At 49.8% G+C, this 22,196-nt stretch overlaps 1 protein-coding gene across 2 annotated transcripts; it reads left to right on the top strand.

The window, feature by feature from the left end:
- Positions 1–869: 869 nt before the first annotated feature.
- On the top strand, positions 870–21,819 carry Tns4 (tensin 4). Of its 2 annotated transcripts, none has more exons than XM_090351697.1 (12): positions 870–1,293; positions 8,628–9,015; positions 10,719–11,143; positions 14,778–14,864; positions 15,605–15,730; positions 17,111–17,203; positions 17,313–17,390; positions 18,597–18,668; positions 19,310–19,478; positions 20,430–20,498; positions 20,670–20,696; positions 21,221–21,819. In XM_090351697.1, exons 1-12 carry the CDS (start codon positions 891–893, stop codon positions 21,360–21,362), a joined length of 2,079 nt encoding a protein of 692 aa, XP_090207823.1. In that variant the 5' UTR covers positions 870–890; the 3' UTR covers positions 21,363–21,819. The 2 variants fall into 2 exon arrangements, with proteins under 2 accessions (XP_090207823.1, XP_090207822.1); XM_090351696.1 differs by having other exon boundaries at positions 15,605–15,736.
- Positions 21,820–22,196: the final 377 nt, after the last annotated feature.

The raw sequence follows: 22,196 nt of genomic DNA, 5'->3' as shown, positions 1-22,196 counted from the left end.
GGACACAGAAATGGAGGGGACAAAGGATGAACAAATCAACATGGCACTCACTGGATATTACATTGAAAATCAACTATACAAGTCATAGTTGGGAAAGGGAGGGAAAAACTGGGGGGGGAGGAGAGTACGCACACGCAGGGGTGACTTGTCCACAAAGAAATATACTTTCACTGGACACGGATGGCTATCGCCTATAATTCTAGCTACTCAGGAGGCTAAGATCTGAGGATCAAGGTTCAAAGCCAGCCTGGGCAGGAAAGTTCATGAGACTCTTATATCCAATTAACTACCAGAAAACTGGAAGTGGTGCTATGGCTCAACGTGGTAAGAGCACTATCCTCAAGCAAAAGAGCCAGTCCCCAAGATCAAGCCCTATGACCAACAAAAAAGAAAAGAAAAAGAACTCTTCACTTGACTTTTTAACTGTAAACCCTTTTGTATCACCTTTATAATAGCAATAAAAATATTACACTGAAAAATTTAAAGAGAATATACCTAGGACATAGCAATAAATGTTCAATAAATCCCTACTGAGAGTCATCTCTCACTTGACACTTGTCAGATACCAGGTACTATTCTGAATATATTTGCAAATACTAGCTCATTTTATAGTAAGGACATTGCGGGGGTGGGGGGTGGCATAGAGAGGTTAATTAACTTGCCCAAACTTGCACAGCTAGTGAGTAGTGGGGAGCCAGGATGCAAACCAGGAAGTCTGGGCCTAGCAGCCATGCCATCTAGTGAATGAGTTGTGTCACTTTGGTGTGGCAAGGAGTCGGGACAGAGGCTTCCACTACAGAATGTACTCCCTCTTTCAGGTCCTCGGAGCCCCAGTTGGCAAGTCCTGTGCTTTCTTGGGATGTGACTTATATTCTGGGATCCCTGCTGCCATGTCTCAAGTGATATCCAGCTCCCTGCGAGCAGGAAACTTGGCTGCCTGTGAGGAAGCCAGGCCATCTCTGCGCCCAGCCGGTGGCCCCAGTCTGCCACCTCCATGTACTTACTACACTACTGAGAGCTGGGGAGCCCAGACCCTAACGGCTCTCAAGGGGCCCCCCAGCAGGCTCCCACAGGCCCCACAGGCTGAGGTCAAGGCCCACAGCCTCCTGCCGTGTCCCAGTGAGCCAGCCTCGAGGACCCCGCCGGGCCTGGATTCCTACATTGACTTCTCCCTGGAAAGCCTCAACCAGATGATCCTGGAACTGGACCCCACCTTCCAACTGCTTCCCTCTGGGACTGGCAGCCCCCTGGCTGAACCTGCTCTGAACAAAAAGGAGGAACAAGAAGCCTTAGGTAAGAACCTTCAGTGCAGGACCCAGGCAAGGGGTGGAGACCAGGCCCCCTGAAGAAGGAGAAATACAGCAGCCCGGAACACCCGTTAGACAAATTCCTGACTGCTGTTTTCTTAGCTATATAGAAGGGATAAATACATGTTTCCTTTCTATTTGGTTCATGAATTTGGAAAGTGATGGACGTGTGTGTGTGTGTGTGTGTGTGTGTGTGTGTGTGTGTGTGTGTGTGTCTGTGTGTCTGTGTGCCGGTGTGTGTCTGGTGTGTGCACCCCAGTACTAGGGTTTATGCCCAGGGCCTGATCACTGTCTCTTAGCTTTTTTTGTTCAAGGCTATTTTTCAATCACTAGAACCGCAACTCTACTTCCAGCTCTACTTCCAAGAGAATCTCTTGGATGTTTCTACTGGACTGGCTTCAAACTGAGACCCATAGATCTCAGCTTCCTGAGTAGCTAGGATTACAAGCCACCAGCACCCAACTGACACCTTTTTTTTTTTTTTTTGCCAGTCCTGCGACATGAGCTCAGGGCCTGAGCACTGTCCTTGGGCTTTCTCAAGGCTAGCACTCGACCACTTGAGCCACAGCACCACTTCTGGCTTTTCTATGTATATGGTACCGAGGAATTGAATGGATCTTTGTGCACACTAGGCAAGCACTCTACCACAAGGGCCACGCTCCCAGCCCCACCATTGACACTTATTTTATATGTTTTTTCATGAGAAGTTAAATAAGCTAACATATGTGAGTATTTTCTTGAGTACTTGTCTCTGCATTGAGGCTTCACAAATACTATGTTCCTGAGACCTAGGACCTTTAGAGCGTTTAAAGATAAGTTGGATCCCCTGCAATGTCTGTGGGGTTACTGTCTGAGCCTCTCATCCTCTTTAAGAGATGCCCAAAATAGACCAAGTGGAGTCTGAGAGACACTGAATTCAGTCTATTAAAAGCAGGAACCCTTTTGGGTTCAAGCAGTGCATAATGGTATGTGGTTTAGCAATTGGCTTTTGGCTTCTCTGACTGGGGTGAGGGAGGGACAGAATGCCCAGATGTGAAGTAAGTCCTATGTCCACAGTATAAATTCTCCCACTGAGGTCAATTTGAAGCTACCAAGAGGACAGGCACTGAATGTGCAGCTGGGAAAACATGTGAACAGGTTCCTGCTCCATAGCAATCTCACCAGGTGCAGAAGCATACACCTGTAATCCTAGCTACCCAGGGAGCTGAGGCAGGATGGTAGTTTATAGCCTGCCTATATAATGAGAGCCCCCCATCTCAAGATTAATTAATAATTAACTAATTCAGAAAAATAAAAGTGTAGGGAGGGGACATGTACAAGGTCCTGGATTCAAAAAATTCCATCCTATCAATCAAATAGATGTTTTAAAAAAAAATCTCAAGAACATAGCTAATAATCGTGTAGAAAGATAATTAGGGCCAGGCACGGTGGCTCACGCCTGTAATCCTGGCTACTCAGGATGTTGAGATCTGAGGATCAAGGTTCAAAGTTAGCCCAGGCACTAATGTCCGTGAGACTCTTATCTCCAGTTAACTACTAGAAAACTGGAAGTGGCGCTGTGGCTCAAGGGGTAGGATGGTAGCCTTGAGCTGAAGAACTCAGGAACCGTGCCCAGGCCCAGAGTTTAAGCCCCATGACTGACAAAACAATGATGAGGAGGAGGAAGATGAGGAGGAGGAGGAGGAGGAGGATGACGAGGAGGATGACGATGACGTGATTTATTTTAGTAGTTATTGCCTTAGTGTTGTTGGGAGCTGTTTGGTTTGGTTTGGCTTAGGGAGAGTATTTTTTTTTTTCTTTTGTTAGTTGTGGCACTTAAACTCAGGGGCTGGGCACTGTCCCTGAGCTCTTTTGATTATATATGTGTTGTGTTTTGTTTGTTTATTGTGGGGTTTAACTCAGGGCCTAGGCACTATCCCAGAGTTCTTTTGCTCAAGGCTAGCACTCTACCACTTTGAACCACAGCACCACTTCCGATTTCTGGTAGTTAACTGGAAATGAGAGTTTCACTCATTTTCCTGCCTGGTCTGGCTTTGAGCCACCATCCTCAGATCTCAGCCTTCTGAGAAGCTAGGATTACCAGGGAAACCACCAATTCACCAACGAGGGTGTTGTTGTTGTTATTGTTCTTTAGAGAAATTGTCTTGTTTCGTTTCGTGTTTTGTTGTGTTGTGTTAGTTTTGGGGTTTCTTTGGTTGTTTTTGTATTTCATTATTTCTGCTAGGGTCTCACTGTGGAGCCCATGTTATTCTCAGACTCATAATCTCACTTGAGTGCTAGGATTACAGGCATGTACTCTGCCTTTTACTTAAACCATAAATTATTTCATTATGCTTACATAATTTAATTTAAAAAAAAATAAGGGCAGAGTTTAGCAACCAGCTGGACAAGCTCTTAAAAGTGTAACAAGCTTATACAAGCCCACATCAGCACTCAGTCCAAAGAATCTGGAAAACACTGCCTCCGGAGTCAGCGTTGTACACTTGAAGGAAGGAAGGAGGAGGAGGAGGAAGAGGAGGAGGAGGTGGTGGTAGAGGCGGCAGAGGCGAAGGTGGAGAAGAAGGAGAAGGAGAAGGAGAAGAAAAAGAAGAGGAAGAAGAGGAGGAGGAGGAGGAGGAAGACTGCTTCGACAACAACAACAGAGGCTTCCAGGGGCTTAAACAGTCCACCAGAGTGATGATTGCAGATAGAATCCCTCTTAACTCCATTTATTGAGTACTTACTGGATACAAGGTGCTCTGCTAAGTACTTCCTATAGAATCTTCACCCAATCCTGAGGAGGGCATTTTTTGCCTCATTTTACAAAGGAAGTCTGAAGCTAATGAAATTGAGGAAGAAGCCAGTCTCCCCTTCCCTCCCCTCCCCCGCCGATCCTCCCACCCCAGAGCTGGGCAGATCTTAGCCATGCCCTGCACTTCACTTCTTTGAGTCTTAGACTGTCTGTCCTGTGTAAAATGGAACTAAGAATCCTTTCTGCAAAGGGTATTTCAGGGTTAAAAGAACTAACATTGTTGGCTGCTTAGCGCAAGTTCTGGCAACACTGAGCCATGTTAAATGTTGGCTATTTTATGAAACATAAGAGGTCACCTGTAGGGACTGCCCCAGGGTAGTCCAGTGGAGGCCAACCCAGGGCCCCCAGTCCTCTGGCACCCTCCCCAGGCTCCTGGCCTCCAGCCTGCTCCCCCACCACCATCACTGCACACAGTCCACTGGGCCTGTTAAAGGTGCCACCTCCTTCCTCAAGGGCCTTCCCGTTGCTTCAGGCCAGTCATGGGCACGTCATGTGTTGGACCTAATTACAGCTGGCAGAGGCAAGCCCAAGGTTTCAGTGTTCATGCCCCAAAGGCAAGAGTTCCACCCGTCTAAGGCCAGTCTGGGCAAGACCAAGGCTCCAGGGGAGTGTCCTTATGTGTGGAAGATGCCATCTTCCTTCTGTGGAAGGGGTAGGTGGCACAGTACTGCATCCTCTTAGACCCTGGGGGGCAGCCTGCCATTGTGAGCATGGCTCGATCAGGCAGGGGGAACAGGAAGAAAAAAAAGAAGAAAGAAAGAAAAAAAAAAAAAACAGTCTGGCAGTGGCCAGAGGATCCTGACTGTCCAGAACTGTCCAGCTCTGGAACTGGAGCTTTGTCTTAAGACAACTCAGCCCAGCCAAATTCCCTTAAGAAAGTTGTCTACGAAGCCTGCCACCTAGGCAGGCACCTAGGTGGGCATGGGGGATGGCTATGTCCTTTCTATGCATCTCAGGCTCCTAACCCACCACTGCTAGTGACAAAGTTTTCCTCACAGCACCAGGGCAGCACTAACCCTGGGCAGAGAGACAGGTTACTTACATCTCAACACATTCCCTCCCCCCCGACACACAAACGTACCCATTTTGCAATCTTACCCTTCCTCCTCTGGGCACCGATGAGGAGAGAGCCTGTCATGGCCGAGCTCACAGATGCTCCCACTTGCTCTTTGCCCCAACTTGGAAAAGTTCAAAAAAGAAAAAAAAAATTAAACATTGGCAATCCTCTCTTGACTCATCTCCCAGAAACGAATACAGAGGCTTTCCTTCTCTTCTTTTATTTTGCTGATCCTAAGGTTAGAACACAGGGCTTTGTAGTTGCTTCAAGCTCATTCTCTTGGTGGGTGCTCTACCACTTGAGCCATGCCCCTCCAGTCTGGCTTTTTGTTTTTGCCGGTAAAGTTTAGTTTGGGAGATGGATGTTTCTCAGACTGTCCTATCTGGCCTGGCTTCAAACTTTGATCTTTCAGCTCTCAGCCTCCTGTGTAGCTAGGAGAACAGGCATGAGCTACCACTGCTGAATGATACGTAGACTTTTTAAAGGACTGGTCCCTGTAACACATGCTCCCAGCGACTAGTAACCTTATTTGATACCTGGGGAAACTGAGGCTCCGGAAGGAACGTAATGGTGCATGGGCACACAACTAGCAAGTGGCAGGTCAGACCTCAGCCCTGAATCTGGGCTCCTAACTCTGTATTCCCATTTCCCCCCTCTTTCTTGGTGCTAATCTCCTGCCTGCTGGAGCATCACACATTTGTGTGTTGGAAAGCAGCCTTCAGGCTCCCATCCCGAACCTCACATGCCCCTGGGGACATGGTTGGGTCCCTTGGCCCTGTCAGGCTGGCTTTCCTTTAGGCCTGACCGACCAATCCTCGGGGATCCCATTGTGGCTTTTGTATCCTTTCTGTGACCTCCCACCCCATCTTTGGACAGGGCCTCCACTTTGCATTTTCCAGCAATTTCTGCCAGGCCAGGCCATTTGCCAGTCCCAAGGGAAGGGTGTTTAGTGTCTCTCCACCCCCACCTACGGGAGGGGGGGCCCTCCCTGCACCCGCCCGCCTACCCGCCTGCCTGCAGCTGCTGCTGCCGCTGGCGCCTGTATCCACCCTGGGCTGCTCAGACTTGCCCCTTGGGCCCGTAAACAGCCACTGTACCCCAGTGGTGGAGGGGGGGGCCTACCACCTCAGCTTCATTCCACCCCTCGCCCCCCTGCCACAGTGGAGTGACTCACAGCACCAGGGCCCCTCCCCACCTAGCTGGGCCTTAGGCCCTCCCCAAATCAGCTCAGGCCCTCTCCTTGGAACAGAGTCCTATGGAACTGCCTCTCCTACTGGAGGAGACCCCTAAACAGGGCTGAGGGGTAGAAGCTGGTTCCTCACCAGCTGCGTGGCATCCCACAGTTAGCTCAGCCCCGCTGAGCTTTCATCTCTCATTTGTTCTATAGGAACTAAGAACATTCCAGTCAAGTGAGGGTTCCATGAGATTACACAAAACATGTGCCACGGGGCTGGGACATAGAGCCCTTGACTGCTGGTCTTACTTTAAAACTGCCGTGCAATAAATGTAAGCTCTACTCCCATTTATCTCCTTACTTCTGTTTGCTCCCCTATTAAAAAAAATATATATGTTCTTGCCTAACGGCTGTCCCCAAATTCAAAGGCAGTTCTGGGTATAAACACTATAAAGTCCTATAAAAATAGAGCTGCATACTTGCATTCAAATCCACCCACCCCACCTCGTCTACTCTTGCCTTTATCCCCCTTGTCAGAGGTGGAGGGAGGAGGGAGAGAAGGATAAGGAGGAAGAAGGGGGGAAAGAGAGGAAGAGAAAGGAAGAAGGAAGGAGGGAGGAAGAGAAAAAAGAGGGAGAAGTAGGGAGGGAGAGAGGGCCCCCCAAAGTAGGGCTACCTCGTTCAGGTCCCCATGGGTCAGGCTCTGCCCATCACGTCTTCTGTCCTTCACTACAACCTCAGGAAGTCAGGTTTCAATCTCTGCTTTACAAATAAGGAAACGGAGTTTAGAAAATCCCCCTTGGCTGGGAGTGACCCCGCATGTGTCAGGACTCCAGCCCATAGTTGTGACCACAGAGCAAGGCCTCTACCTCTATTCCCTGGAGCCTGACGCCCAGCTCTGCAGGTTCAGACAGAGGCAGGAACCCTGAGCAAAGCCAGGAGGCCTGGCCCAGAGTGAGCTGGAGCAGGAAGGATAGTGGCTGTGCCAGGCCAGGGCAGGTGAGAGGGCAGAGACAGGAGCCCAGGCCAGGGGTTCTTACAGTTCTGCTCTGCTTCTATCCTTGGGAGCCAGGGACAGGACTCGAAGCCGTGGGGGGACAGGGAACAACTCTGCTCTCTGCCACCTTTAAACAGCACCAGGACAACCCCCCCACCCCACCCCCGCCATGGTCAGGAGGAGGGGCATCCATCCTCTAACAGGAATTAAGGGGGAGGCAGGGACCAGCCATAGGCCAACCCACGAGACCTCTGGAGGAGGAACCAGGGCTTGCAAGGAAGCTCAGGTGGAGCCTGAGCTTCTTCCCATCTGACCCCAGGTGAAGGGGTAGGGTGAAGACACACATCACACTGGTGATGCGATCCCAGAAAACCAAGGAAACAAGCAAAACCAAGCCAAGCCTGGGCACCCCACCACCCACCAGCATCATTTAAAGATTCCCCTTCCAGGAGGCATGGAGCGCAGCCCCAGGTCGTTCCATGGCTATGGGTCCAAAGTGTGACCCTGCTTCAGACACCCAGCCTTCATAGTGGGGACAGACATCAAACAGCTTCACATCCACACACCACAAGTGAGCAAGAGATGGTGGAAGGTGATTCTGATGTGGGTATGTTGGGCAACTGTGATGTGCACCCCAAGTTTTAAGCACCTACTAAGTGTCAGGTACAGTACTCTGCTGCTGCCTATACCAATCTCATCTCTTTCCTGTGGCACACAGAGGCTGGGGGCTGTCACAGCATTTCTACAGGTCTGGACAAAGGTAAAGGTCAAGTTCTCAGCCCCAGGGCCCAAACTATTGCCCATCCCCACTCAGGGGACAATGGCCACCATGAGGGTGACCTTGGAGCTGAGGGTTGGCCCTGATTCCAACAAACTTCTCCTCCCTGGGCCTCCATTTCATCTGTATTAAAAAAGGGGGAATAAGCCAGGTATCTAGGGCTCATGTCTGTAATCTTAGCTACAGAAAAGGCTGAGATCTGAGGAGCACTGTTCAAAGCCAGCCCAGGCAGAAAACTTCATAAACTACCAAAAGGCCAGATGTGGAGCTGTGGCTTAAGTGGTAGAGCATTAGCCTCGAGTGGAAAAAAAAAAAAAAAAAAGCTTGGGGACAGTGGCCCAGGCTGTGAGTTGAAACCCCAGGACCAGCAGAAAGAAAGAAAAAGAGGGTGGAGAGGGAGGGAGGGAAGGAAGGAAGGGAGGAAGGAGGAAAGAAGGGAGGAAAGGAAGGAAGGATTGAGGTCCCTCACACTTCTCCCGTCAGTCTTCTGGGTTTCACCAATGCTCTCTTTCTCTCCCCATAGACATAAAGTACATCGAAGTGACCTCTACCCAATCAAGATGCTACAATGGCTCCCAGCAATGCTCCAGCCCATCTGTCACCCCACCCTGTGGCTCCCCACGCATGGGTGGCCTCCTTCTTTCCAGAGACATCCCTCGAGAGACCCGAAGCAGCAATGAGAGCCTCATCTTCTCTGGAAACCAGGGCAGGAGTTCGGCTCCTCCCCCCTCCTCCCCCTCGCCTTCCCCCAGTATCTCCATCCCTTGCAGGAGTAGCCGGGCCTCAGGGTCCTCACTGGCAGCTTCTCCAGGCTTGGAGAAGGGGCTGAGAGCCCTGGTCCCACAGAGGGGCAGCAGGATCTCTGTGTTGTCAGCCAGCCCAGTGTCGGATGTCAGCTACGTGTTCGGAAGGTAGGTTCATGGCTCCTGAACTTGCCCCCTCAGCGTACCTGCCTGTGTGCGCACACATACACATTCCAAAATCACAAAAGAGCACTGGGAGCTCTCTGAGCAAAATCTAAGCATATGCCCAAACTGACAGAGAACCAGGTGCTGGTAGCTCATACCTGTCGTCCTAGCAACCCAGAAGGCTGAGATCTGAGGATCATACTTTGAAACCAGCCTGGGTAGGAAGATATGTGAAACGCTTTTTTTTTTTTTTGCCAGTCCTGGGGCTTGAACTCATGGCCTGCGCACTGTCCTTGGGCTTTTTCCTCAAAGCTAGCACTCTGCCACTTGAGCCACAGCACCACTTCTGGCTTCTTCTATGTATGTGGTACCGAGGAATTGAACCCAGGTCTTTGTGCATGCTAGGCAAGTACTCTGCCACTAGGCCAAACTCCCTGCCCCAGATCTGTGAAACTCTTATCTTCAATAACCCATCAAAATGCCAGATGTGAGCTGGGTGCCAGTGGCTCACGCTGGTAATCCTAACTACTCAGAAGACTAAGGTCTGAGAATCAATGTTTAAAGCTAGCCAGGGCACTAAAGTCCCTGAGACTTTAACCAGTGGCACTGTGATTCAAGGGGAAGTGCACTAGCCTGGAGCTGAAGAGCTCAAAGACATCACCCAGGCCCAGAGTTCAAGTAAGGGACAACACCTAAGCCCTGAGTTCAAGCCCCAAGACTCACACACACAAAATAGTCAACATTGTCCTTTTTTTGCCATCAATAACCATTCAAGCTTTCCTCTATCATTGAGAATTTTGATACACAAAAATCTGGCTGTTCATCTACCTTTCACAAACAGAGCCCCCTACAATAAGGAGTTGTACCCATCACCTTTCCAGTGATGCCACAACCCACTTTGAGAAAGGGCTTTTTAAACTCTGTGGGCCTGAGGCAAACCATCAGGGAATAAAAACCCTCCTTCTCTTTCTTGCTGTCGAAACCTCATAGGAGAAGCCAACCTGCCTGGGCATTGTTTCTAATGGTCTCAGCTCACTTTTCTGCAAACCTCACAAAACTGTACACATGCACACACACACATTCCATCCTGCCCCAGGAAGAGCAAACCGCAGGGCTTGGCAGAGAGACTGGGCATCCCATAACTGTGCCTGCTGACAGAGCTGGCATCCTCCTCCCTCCTCCAGCTGGGGAATTCCCTCTGGGTCAGCCACAGACAAATCCAGCACTGGGCCCATTTGTCTACGGAGTCTTGAACGTGATGGCTAGGCAATGTGAACAAGTGCTCATCTCAGATCTGTTTGGCTGGGTCAGCAGAGGGAACTGGTCAACCTGAGCCCATTCGGCCTGCAAGACTCAGCCCCAGAACTCCCTTTTGTTTGTTTTTGAGTCAGAGTCTTGCTATAGACCAGGTTTACCTCAAACTCATGCTTCTCCTCCTTCAGTCTCCAAAGACTGGGATGACAAGTACAAATCACCATGCCCAGCTCTGCTGACTACTTTAAATGACCGCAAGGACATTCTCTATCCTTTAGCAACCTTAGAAGATAGGTGGAAATGTCCTTTGCTGTGGGCTTGGGAGGTGTACAGGACTCTCTTGAGTCAAGGCCATGGTACCCAGATAGCTAGATTCCAAAACCTAGTCCTGACCCCAAATGTCCAAGTCTAATACTCTGTTTCCTCAATCTCTCTCTCTCTTTTTCCTACAGCAGCCAGTCCCTCCTCCACTCTAGCCTCTCCAGCCATCAGTCATCTTGTAAATCCTTGGAAAGCCCAGCCAGCTCTTCTTCCAGCCTCCACAACATTGGCGCAGGGTCCATGAGTGTAAGACGCACTGACGTTCAGGCTCCCGGCAACCCTGCCCTGAGCATGTGTCAGCCCAGAGCAGGCCACTCCCCTCCACTGGCCAAGGAGCAGGCCAGCAGCTGCCCTCCATCCATCACCAACTCCACGGTAGACATACCCACTGTGCTGATTAACGGCTACCCAGAGCCACGGTCTCCCCCACCCCAGCGGACACCAGGACACCAGAGCTGTGTCCAGCCTGGAACTGCTTCTCCCAACCACACTTGCCAAGCCATCAGGAACTGCAGCCAGAACCTGCCGGATGCCCCCTTCACCACGTCCCCAGAAGGTACATTGTAAATCAGTCTGTCAATCACTGGGAATTTAGTTGACAGGGGTAGCACCAATGAGATTGAACAACACCCAGGCTACACTTGTACTGAGCCCGCCTGGGTGCCTAGTACTGTGCCAGGTTGCATAGACCCACAGTTAGATACAATCTAGAGGAACCAAATACAAGAATCGCAGCAGAGGAAGGTAAGCCCAGGGTAGAGAGGCTCTGCTTCTATGCACTACAGAGGAGTCATTTGTGAAGCTAAATTTGGGTGTTTAGACCCCCCAGGCCCAAAGTCTCCCAGGCCCTAAGACTCCTATGTTAGATCTAGCCCAGATAAAAACAGTACATGGCAGGGTACCCAAGGTTCATGTGATCTGAGGATCACAGTTCAGAGCCAGCCTGGGCAGAAAAGTCCAGGAGACGATTATCTCTAATTAACTAGCAAAAAGCCAGAAGTGGAGCTATTGTTCAAATGGTACAGTACCAGCCTTGAGCACAACTAAGAAAGAGTGCCCAGACTGTGAGTTCAAGCCCCCTATAAGGAGAACAGGGCCTCCACAGTCAGATGACCTGTAAACATGTGGCATATCTAGGAATGCCAGGAATACACGTGGCATATCTAGGAATGCCAGGAATATTGGGCCCAGGAAGAAAGTCCCACAGAGGAATCTGATTATGAGAAGCCTTGAATGACAAACTAAAAAGTGGATGAGACAGGTGCCAATGGCTCACACCTATAATCCTAGCTACTAAGGAGGCTGAGATCTGAGAATCTAAGGTTCCAAGCCAGCCTACGCAAGAAAGTCTGTAAGACTCTTATCACCAATTAACGACCAGAAAACTGGAAATAGTGCTGTGGGTTTAAAGTGGTAATGTGCCAGCCTTGAGCAAAAAAGCTCAGGGACCCCATGACCAATCTATCTATCTATCTATCTATCTATCTATAAAAGATAGATATATATAACATATCTATCTCCCTATATATATATTTTTTGGTCAGGGTAATGTATAGAGGGGTTATAGTTACATTCGCCAGGTAGTAGGTGCATTGCTCCTCACACATTGATACCCCTTCTCATGGTTTTGTGGGGTTTTTTTCCCCCTTTGGTGTTTTTGTTTAAAAAAAAATGAAAGAAAGAAAGAAAAGGGAGGGAGGTGGGAGTGGCTTAGTGGTAGAGTGTTTGCCTAACATGCACGAAATTCCTTGGTACTACATACACAGAAAAAGCCGGAAGTGATGGAGCTCAAGTGGTAGAGCTCAAGCCTTGAGAAAGCTCAAGGGCAGTGCCTAGCCCTGAGTTCAAGCCCCCAGGTCTGACAAAAATAAAAATTTTTAAAAAAAAGAGGTCTGATTTTACACACTTTGGGCAGCAGAAGGCTGCTGGAAAGTGGGGCACAGGGTATCACTGGTGTAGACCCCATTGTAGCTACATGGCAAATGAGTTGCAAACAAGAGAACTAGCTAAGGTAGAGAGCTGAGGACAGAGGACAGAGCCAGGCCACCCTGGGTGGGGATGGTAGAGCCACGAGCTTGATGACTAAGTCAAGAAAAACCCAAGGAGGACCAGAGGGTGACGTTAGCAAACGAGTGAACCTAGAAGGGGTGGAAAGGGAATGGAGACAATGTGCTCCAACTCAGACAGACGAAAACCACAAGCCAGCAAACAACCTCCTTCCCGGAGCCAGTGACTACAGGCATCCAAAAAGAACACAAGCAACCAGAACCCGCAGCAGTAAACACAGAGGCTTAGCCCAAACACCCTCTGGACGTGCACCTCCCCTGAGGAAGGAGAGCCCCAGGGTCTGTGTTCCAGCAACCCTTCCCTCAGCCATCAACTTCCAAGCCCAGTTCCACTGTGAGATACTCCCAGGGGGAAGGGAAGTTCGCTCTGGCCCACTGCTCACTTCTTTGTGTGTCAATGGTGGGGTTTGAACTCAGAGCCTGGGTGCTATCCCTGAGCTCTTTTTACTCAAGGCTAGCACTCTAGCACTTTGAGCCACCGCACCACACTTCCAGTGTTTGAGTGATTAATCAGAGATAAGAGTCTCACAGAGAACTTTTCTGCCTGGACTGGCCTTGCACCTCAATCTTCCCATCTCAGCCTCCTGAGTAACCAGGAGTACAGGTGTGAACCATCAGCATCCAGCCCATGTTTGCTCTTACACATGCATCTTCAGTGCAAACAGGAGACAATGACATGTCAGGTGTACCTTTGAGTCTACTCCTATGGTTTTCCTACAGTCCAGTAAAGCATTTGCAGATTATAGTGTGATTGTTATAATGGGTTCCTCACAGCTCTGTCTAGGACATGCTTTAAGATGCAGACATTAAAAACCATTGCTCTCCCTCTCTTTAGAGTCCCAGAATCCTGGGACTTTGACATCACCAAGAGTACATTCTTCTTCCCTCTTTGATGGTACCCTAAGACATCACTCGTTAGACTCTAGGATTTTATCCTATTCCATAAAAATAGTCTCACAACAAAGCTTATTTTCATGGCCTAGGAGAGAACTCAGTGGCAGAGAACTTACCTGGTATGCATGAGGCCCTGAGTTCCATGCCCCAGTGATAAAGAGGAAAAAAATTCATTTTGTGGTTTTTGAAACATTAAAAACCCCTAGAAGTTATTTAGCTCACTTAATCTCCTTTGGGCTTCAGGAGCTAAACTATTATACAAAATCAAGGTGTGTGTGTGTGTGTGTGTGTGTGTGTGTGTGTGTGTGTGTGTGTGTGTGTGTGTGTTGGTATTAGAGTTTAAACTTGGAGCCTGGACCCTGTCCCTTAGTTTAGTTTTTGGTATTCTGTGTTGTTTTGTTTTTTTGCTCAAAGCTGGTGCTCTACCACTTTGAACTACACCTCCACTTTCAGCTTTTTGCTGGTTAATTGGAGGTAAGAGTCTTACGGTCTGGCTTCATACTGTAATTTTCAGATCTCAACAGCCTGAGTAGCAGAGCTACCAGCCAACACACAGCCCATATCAATGTATAAACTCCAGGCACAAGTTCCTGCATCCAGAGCTACTATTTTCTGTCTTTGTCTTTTCTGTTTTCTTTCTCCATACTGAATATATTTCTGAGGAACTCTTAGAGTTATGAAGGGAGAGGAGACTGTGAAATACATAGCTGAGATTCCTTTATCTATCCCTCTGTCAGTCCCTATCAGGCAACATTCATTATCAAGGATACAAGGGGACTTTTAAGCTTTTAAGTTCCAGGTGCAGCCACCTCTGGAATGTTCCTAAATGATTTTTTTCTTTGCCAGGACTGGCAAAAACAAAACAAAACAAAAACCCTTGAACTCCAGGCCTGGGCACTGTCCCTGAGCTTCTTTTGCTCAAGGCTAGCACTCTACCACTTGAGTCACAGGGCCATTTCCAGCTCTTTCTGTTTATGTGGTACTGAAGACTAGAACCCAGGGCTTCATGCATGCTAGGAAAGCATTCTACCACTATGCCACGTTCCCAGTCCTTTCCTGACTGCCTTGTCTCTTTAGGTCGTTTGGAGATATCCTGGGAATAAGGTCAGGGAGGGGGTCAGTTGGGACTCGTGATAGAACAACTCAGTGGCTCTGGCTCTGGGATACTCTGCTGGCCACTTCAGGCTTTTTGTCCAGCCTACATAGCCTCCTTTCTCTGCCTGTCTCTAGGTCCTGCCAAGGACGCGCAGCCTACCATGAAGTTTGTGATGGACACTTCCAAATATTGGTTTAAGCCCAGCATCACCCGAGAGCAAGGTAAAAGGAAGCAGAAGACAGGTGACCCAATATGGTGGTCTGTTTCTGATCTCTGCCTTGGGAAGATGGAAGTAAACGAACTGCCAGGAGCAGGCCCAGGGAGAAAGGGGAGGGCGGGGCTCTTACTGACTCTCTGACCTTAGGAACTACAGCTTAGCTTGCAGAGATTCCACTAGAGAAAGGACTGTCTGGGAACAAAAGGTGATTCTGCAGGGACTCTTCCGTTAGGATCAGATAAAAGCTGGTGCCAGTGGCTCACACCTGTCATCCTAGCTACTTGAGGCTGAGATCTGAGGATCATGGTTCAAAGCCAGCCAAGCAGAAAAGTCCATGAGACTCTTATCACTAATAAACTACTCAAAAATGCTGTGGCTCAAGTGGTAGAGTGCTAGCTTAAACAACAACAACAAAAAAAGCTCAGGGACAGTGCCCAGGGTTCAAATCCCAGGAGGCTGAGATCTGAGGATCATGGTTCAAAGCCAGCCCAGGAAGAAGATCTGAGAGATTCTTATCTCCAATTAACCAGCAAAATAAATGCTAGAAAATGGGATATAGCCCAAGTGGTAGAGTGACAGCCTTGAGCAAAAAAAAAAAGAAAACAAAAGAGCCAAATGAAGTGTGAGGCCATGAGTTCAAGCCCCAGTACCACGGGGGCGGGTTGGGGGGACACTCTATGGGACTGGAATGGAGGATCTGTGTAGGGTGGTATCTGCCTCTCTCTGACTTAAGGATTTTTCCAGCAATCGAGCTTCTAAGGAAGGAGGAACCAGGTGCCTTCGTGGTCAGGGACAGCTCTTCCTACCGAGGCTCCTTCGGCCTTGCCCTGAAGGTGCAGGAGGCCCCGGCATTCGTCCAGAGCAGACCGGGTACAGGTACTTTCCCCGCATCTCCATGCTTGATGGAGCCATCCAGCTTAATACTAACTCCCAAGCTGCCTTGGAATCCTCGCCGGCCATAACAACTCTTAAGAGGACGCTCTACTCCTGGCCCTCCCAGCACTGAACCCCTCAAATGGAGGAAGGTCCCACCCCTTCCCCAGGCTCTTGGTCTTCTGGGATGAAATTCATCTCCGGGAACTCTAATGGAATCTAAACGTGTATATACCAGCTTATCACATACATGGTAACTTTACTGTAGATGTATAAAAGCCAACCACACACAGGTGCAATAGCTGAGCACATGTATAACAGCTGATCACCGAGTGAAAATGGCTAGTCCATTTGTGTGTCGGCTTATCCTGTGCCCTCCCAAGAGCTCACAGTAACTCAGCACACACACCACTACCGAGGGTCAGGCTCTGTGAGGAAACAAGGAGGTAGAGGAATCACAAGCAGATACCCACTGGCACCAAGATATTATGACCACAAGGCAATTAAGTGATAGAAAATGAATAATTCAATTTTGTGGTTTTTTTACAACCTGTCTCTTGGCTGACATAAAAAAATGGAGGGTTAGGGGTAAAGCCCAGTGGTAGAATGCTCGTGTTGCATGCATATAGCCATCCGTAGCATGGTGAAAATGAGAGAGAGAGAGAGAGATCACCTCTCTCAGGTAAAGGTTTCGAAAGAAGCCTTTGGGGAGGCAATGAGCACAGGTGGAAGAGGAAGAAGTAGGAAATATGAGGAGTTGGGGGCAAGGGCGACCTCTCAGGAGCCAGCCTGATTTCAGCAGGCAGAGATGATGTGATAAGAAGTCACTGACTCTCAGGGATGGGATGGGGCTGATATTTGCTCAAAGCAGTCATGGAGAACTGTCCTGAAGCATTGGTGGCCCACACCTATCATCCCAGCTACTCAGATGACTGAAACCTGAGGATCATGGTTCAAAGCCAGCCTGGGCAGGAAGTTCTGGGAGAACTCTTATCTCCAATTAGCCACCAAAAAAGCTAGAAGTAGAGCTGTGGCTCAGGTGATAGAGCATTGGCCCTGAGCAAAAAAATAAAATTAAAATTAAAAAAGTGGAAGGACACAGGCCCTGAGGTCTAGCCCCCGACCCCCACACACATACACACACACTACTACTACTACTACTACTACTACTTGACCAAGAGAAAGTTTCCTGAGGGGAAATTACTGGACAATGAAGCCACTGAGCCAACATGCTAGTACCTCCTTTGGGGGAAGACCTTGAACATAAGACTCCTACCTGAAGCACTACTAGGCCTGCTTCCTACAGCCAGGTCTGGATGAAGGATCTGGTAAACACTGGACTCCAGGACCCCATCTCCTTCTTCCTTCTGTGTCCAGGGGAGGACAGCAATGACCTTATCCGACATTTCCTCATCGAGTCTTCTGCCAAAGGGGTACATCTCAAGGGAGCAGATGAAGAGCCCTATTTCGGTAAGCAGCTTTCCTCAGCCTCTAGGGGGCGACCTCCCTCAGCCTCTAGACCCCTGGGGTGGGGGGGTCAGAAAGGCCTACTTAGACAGATCTGTCCATTCCCCAACAGGAAGCCTGTCGGCCTTCGTGTGCCAACACTCCATCATGGCCCTGGCCCTGCCCTGCAAACTCAGCATCCCACAAAAAGGTAGGCCTGGACTTTAGTGAGGCCATATTAGGGTGTGGGGCTTTCATGGTCACTTCTTACCTTGTTTATGGATTATTTCAGTGTCATGGGTAATAAAAATAAATAAGGAAATAAATTAATAATAAAAGTGTGTGATCTGAAGTGGTTCAGTATCTCCACTTCCTAGATGCAAGAATTTGAGAATGTTAAGGTTCTTGGCCTCAGTCCCCTCCCCCCCTCTTTAAAATTGGGACAACCATTCGCATACCCATCTGAAACAATGCTAAATGGCTTAGATGAGACAGATTTAGCCAGGGTTTGAGCACAGTGATGGCCCAGAACAGATATTTACTAGGCATCTTCGAGAGAATAAAGAGTGTAATTCCAACACTGTGAAATGGTAATTTTCTTCTACCAGGCCCAACATTACTTACTCATTTACTTTACTAAGTCAAGTAGATGACACAATTGTGAGTGTGTATTGGTACTGGGGCTTGAACTCAGGGCCTAGGTGCTGTCCTTTAGCTTTTGCGTTACTTCCAGACATTTGGTGGTTAACTGGAGATCAGAGTCTCACAGACTTTCCTGCTTGGGCTAGCTTCAAACCACAATCCTTAAATCTCAGCCTCCTGAGTAGCTAGGTTTACAGGCGTGAGGCCCCTGGTGCCTGAGTCTTATGACCCTCTTACAGAGCCATTTCATAGACACAGAAGTGAGGTCCCAGACCTAAGTAACTTGCCCAAAGACTCACAGATTCACACCCGAACCCAGATCACCAGCTCCATCCACTGCATCAGCCAGCAGCTCCATAGAGGCCAAGAGTAGGTCATCTTAGGAATGCACAGGATGGTGGCGCTAAAGGGCATACTGGGAGAGGAGAAGAGCTGGGGGCGGGGGGAGGATGGGGAGGCCATCTCTACACTCTGCAAAGGAGAGTCTGGGGATGGGGTATGAAAACAGTAGGGAGTGAGAGGGTTATGAGAACAAGGTCACAGCCTGGGGTACAGGCTTGGGGGAGATCCAAAGGCTCACAAGCCAGGCATGTGGGAACCCAAAGTTTGCCTAATTGCAGTCATCACACCTGGTTTCTCAGTCAGTCACTTCCTGGAAGGGGGGGGGAGGGCGTTAGAGGAGGGGAGTGTTCGAGGGAATTAGTAACTGCTCTCCTGAGAGGGGTCTACTCACTCCCCTCCCTCCCTGGGGGCCTGTTCCTTTGCGGTGGCTCAGAACTTGGAAGTACAGATGGAACTACCACCTCGGCTGCAGACAGCCCATCCTCCGGCCTGAAGAAATCTGCGGGTAAGTGGTGTGGGGAGGCGCCAGGTTTGCTGTGCCCCTCAGGGCACCGCCCCACCCCCAGAGCACGGCGGCGTGTGCAACAAGCAAGCCCACACAAGTTTCCCATCATCCCTTTGTTTCTGCATCTTTCGCAAGGTGCCCCAGCCCCCTGGGCCCCAGTTAAACCAGGAGAGGCTGCCGGCTCTGGGCCAGCAAGGAAGTGGGAAGGGGTTGCTGGCAGGTTTGCACCCCATCCTGAACGCCCGTGGGCACAGGCATCCGTGTCAGGGTCTCTCGGCATCTCAGATACCTACCCTGGAGGTGAGGATCCTCTAGGGAGTATCAAGTGTGAGTGCTGGGAGCTTCAACACAGGCAGGATGCCCTCCCCACTTCCAGAGGCCAGGCATCAATCACTCCTCTCAGTGACAGCCCCACTCTGCAGAGCAGGGCAGGGCAGGCAAGGTAAAGCAGCAGTCTTCTGGGACTGGCCTGAAATTGCTGGGACCCACCCACCTACCCACTCCTTCCCTACCTGCTCTGACTACAGAAGAAAGCAACCACCTCCTCTCCTGATCTGGGTCTGGGCAGAGGGAAGACCTTTCACCTAGTGAGAATGAATTCTGTCTGCACTCTCCACATCTTGGTTTTCTGCCTCCCACAGGTTGCCACACCTTGTACCTAAGCTCCATAAGTGTGGAGACCCTGAGTGGGGCCCTGGCCGTGCAGAAAGCCATCTCCACCACCTTCGAAAGAGATGTTCTCCCCACACCCACCGTGGTGCACTTCAAAGTCACCGAGCAGGGCATCACCCTGACTGATGTCCAGAGGAAGTAAGGGCCTTCCCTCCACCGAGGGCAGCCAAGTTGGCAAGACTAGAGGGGGGAGTGAGCTCAGGCCCAGGATTCAGAGCACCGTGGACCCAGTGAGGCCGGCTGTGTGCCAGGTGACTTCAGATGCCTTCTCCAGGCCTCGGTTCAGTGCAGAAGGGACCCCCTCCCTGCAGAGTTCATGGAGGGAACTTGCCAGTTTCCACTGGGTGCTGATTGTGTTTGTACCACAATGGGACGAGGTTTCTAGGTTGAGCTTGGGAATGCAGACTGGAATGAAATCACTTTGTCCCTGGGCTTGAGCACCCAGTCTAGCAGGAGCCCATCTGGGCAGAGCACTTAAAGCAAAAAGGTGGAAGTGAAGCTGTGGCTCAAGTGGTAGAGCACCAACCTTGACCAAAAAAAGCTAAGGAACAGCACCCAGGCCCTGAGTTCATGCCCCAGTACTGACATACACATGCAACCAGAAAAGAACAAGAGGATCCAGGCTTAGGCCTGTAATCCTAGCTACTCAGAAGGCTGAGATCTGAGGATCCAGGTTCAAAGGCAGCCAAAACAAATCTAGACATGGAGCTATGACTCAAATAGTAGAGTGCTAGCTTTGAGGGGAGAGGAAAAAAAAAAAAACACTCAAGAATAACACCCAGACCCTAGCTAAAGCCCCAGAACCAGCACCCGCCCCCGAAAGAAAACCCCTAACAGAATGGTAAAGGGATGGCAGAAGGCCCTAATTATGAAAACAAAGGGCAAATGGGCTCGATGGGAGTTCCGGGCCCAAGCAAGAATAAGAAGGTCATGCCAGGTCTTGAGAATCCCATTGGAAGTGGGCTTCTTGGGGCACAAGACATCTGAACTTTGGGAGAACCAGAAATACTAGAACACATAGCTCCAGAACAAGCTCTCACTAACCCTCTCTCTCTCCCTCCCCCCCCCTTCCCTCCCCCCTCGACACAGAGTATTTTTCCGGCGCCATTATCCACTTTCCACCCTGCGTTTCTGTGGCATGGACCCTGAACAACGGAAGTAAGTTTAAGGCTGGGCTTTCCAAGGCCTAGCTGCCCTCCATAGTGCCCTGCTGACTCTGGAATTGGGGTGGCCAGGGGAGAGCCTGTGAGCTCTCCAAAGTCTCATTGGGGCCCCACAGGAGGGCACAAATTACCCTTCCTCACTCCTGTTTTGTTCCTTCCCCCACAGGTGGCAGAAGTACTGCAAGCCATCCCGGTAAGGCCTTCCCGTTGAGTCCCTGTGGCAGGGCCCCAGACCCAACAGAGGGAGCAACTAGAGATGTAGGGGAGGCTCCATCCTGTTGATGGGGGCACAAAACCATCCATCCTCAGGGAGCTCTGACAGTCCCGGATTGTATGCAAGAGGCACAGAGTGTACCTCGTGGAGCCTCAGTCTTATTTTGGGGCCAGTCCTAGGGCTTTAACTCAGGGTCTGGGCACTCAGGGACTCAGGGTCAGAGTATGTCCCTGAGCATTTGTGCTCAAGGCTAGTAATATTCTCATCTATAATATCCTTCATCTATAATGAAGGAGACTCAGAACTTGAACTCTGACAGGGGGATATCTTATCTGAAAGCAGTGTTTGACAAGGAGGTGCTGAAGGTTGGCCGAAGTTGGTTGTAGAAAGAGCAGGACACACCAAGGTGTAGAATATCCACTACCCCACCCACCCCACCACACCCCATCTGCATCTGGTAGCTCTCTGTATCCCACCTCACTCAGATTGCCCTCTCCCACCAGGATCTTCGGGTTTATAGCCAAGAGCCAGACAGAGCCACAGGAAAATGTGTGCCACCTCTTCGCAGAATATGATGCCATCCAGCCTGCCTCCCAGGTCATCAGCCTGGTGGCTGCTCTGCTTCAGGACACAGAAAGGATGTAGGGAGGTGAGGGACGCCTGTGTGCCTTCCTCAACATCCTGAGAATCACCTTTACCCTCATGAGGTGGGACTGTAGCCACACTGACAGACTCTCTGATGGACTAGAGAACAGGATCAAGTTGAGGCCTTCAGACCTGCTGCAATCTTCAGCAATATACCTGTATCCAGACACCCCACCCCCACTGGCCTCAGCCAACAGGCAGGACACTGATGGGCGTCTTTAGTATGCTCCTCCATGATTGTGCAGCATACCCATACCTGAAGACGCCTGCATGCCTGGACCCCACCTCCACAACGGTCTGAGCTAGAGACCCGTGACTCCTGGTATTGTGGCAAACAGCATATGCCTGAGTTGGGACACCTGGGTCTCTTGGCCTGAGGCTGGTGATGGTCTTCAAGGATAGAGAACAGATTATCTCTCTGTCTAGCTTCCTCCATTTTTATATCTCCATATTTGCTTCTGAGTTTTTGGTAAATGTCCCATAACAAGTGTCACAGCTACCAAGCGTTTTTATATAATACACATCTGGTGAATGGGGCAGAGAACCCTGTTGCTTTTTTTTTCTTCTGAAGCATACACAAAGGCATCTCTCTGGACTTCTGCTTGAGTTCATATTTTTTGTGGTGTTGGTGGTGGTTGTGGAGCTTGAACTTGGGGCCTGGCACTGTTCCTGAGCTCTTGTGCTCAAGGCTAGAGCTCTACCACTTTGAGCCCCAGCTCCACTTCCAGTTTTCTGGTGGTTAGTTGGAAACAAGAATCCCACTGACAAGGGCCAGGAGTTTGGCCTAGTGGTAGAATGCTTACCTACCATGCACAAAGACATAGGTTCAATTCT

This window comes from Megascapheus bottae, chromosome 17, assembly GCF_031878675.1.
Source record: "Megascapheus bottae isolate mThoBot1 chromosome 17, mThoBot2.hap1, whole genome shotgun sequence".
Lineage (NCBI taxonomy): Eukaryota > Metazoa > Chordata > Mammalia > Rodentia > Geomyidae > Megascapheus > Megascapheus bottae.
Note: the sequence above shows the minus strand (reverse complement) of the source record. Positions and strands in the feature narration are given on the sequence as shown.

Excerpts from the sequence above, each read along its gene's own strand:
- Tns4 (XM_090351696.1), top strand. The coding sequence starts at position 891 with ATGTCTCAAGTGATATCCAGCTCCCTGCGAGCAGGAAACTTGGCTGCC. Across the intron at positions 14,865-15,604 it reads CAGCATCACCCGAGAGCAAG|CAATCGAGCTTCTAAGGAAG; the intron begins GTAAAAGGAAGC and ends GGATTTTTCCAG. Across the intron at positions 20,697-21,220 it reads AAGTACTGCAAGCCATCCCG|GATCTTCGGGTTTATAGCCA; the intron begins GTAAGGCCTTCC and ends CTCTCCCACCAG.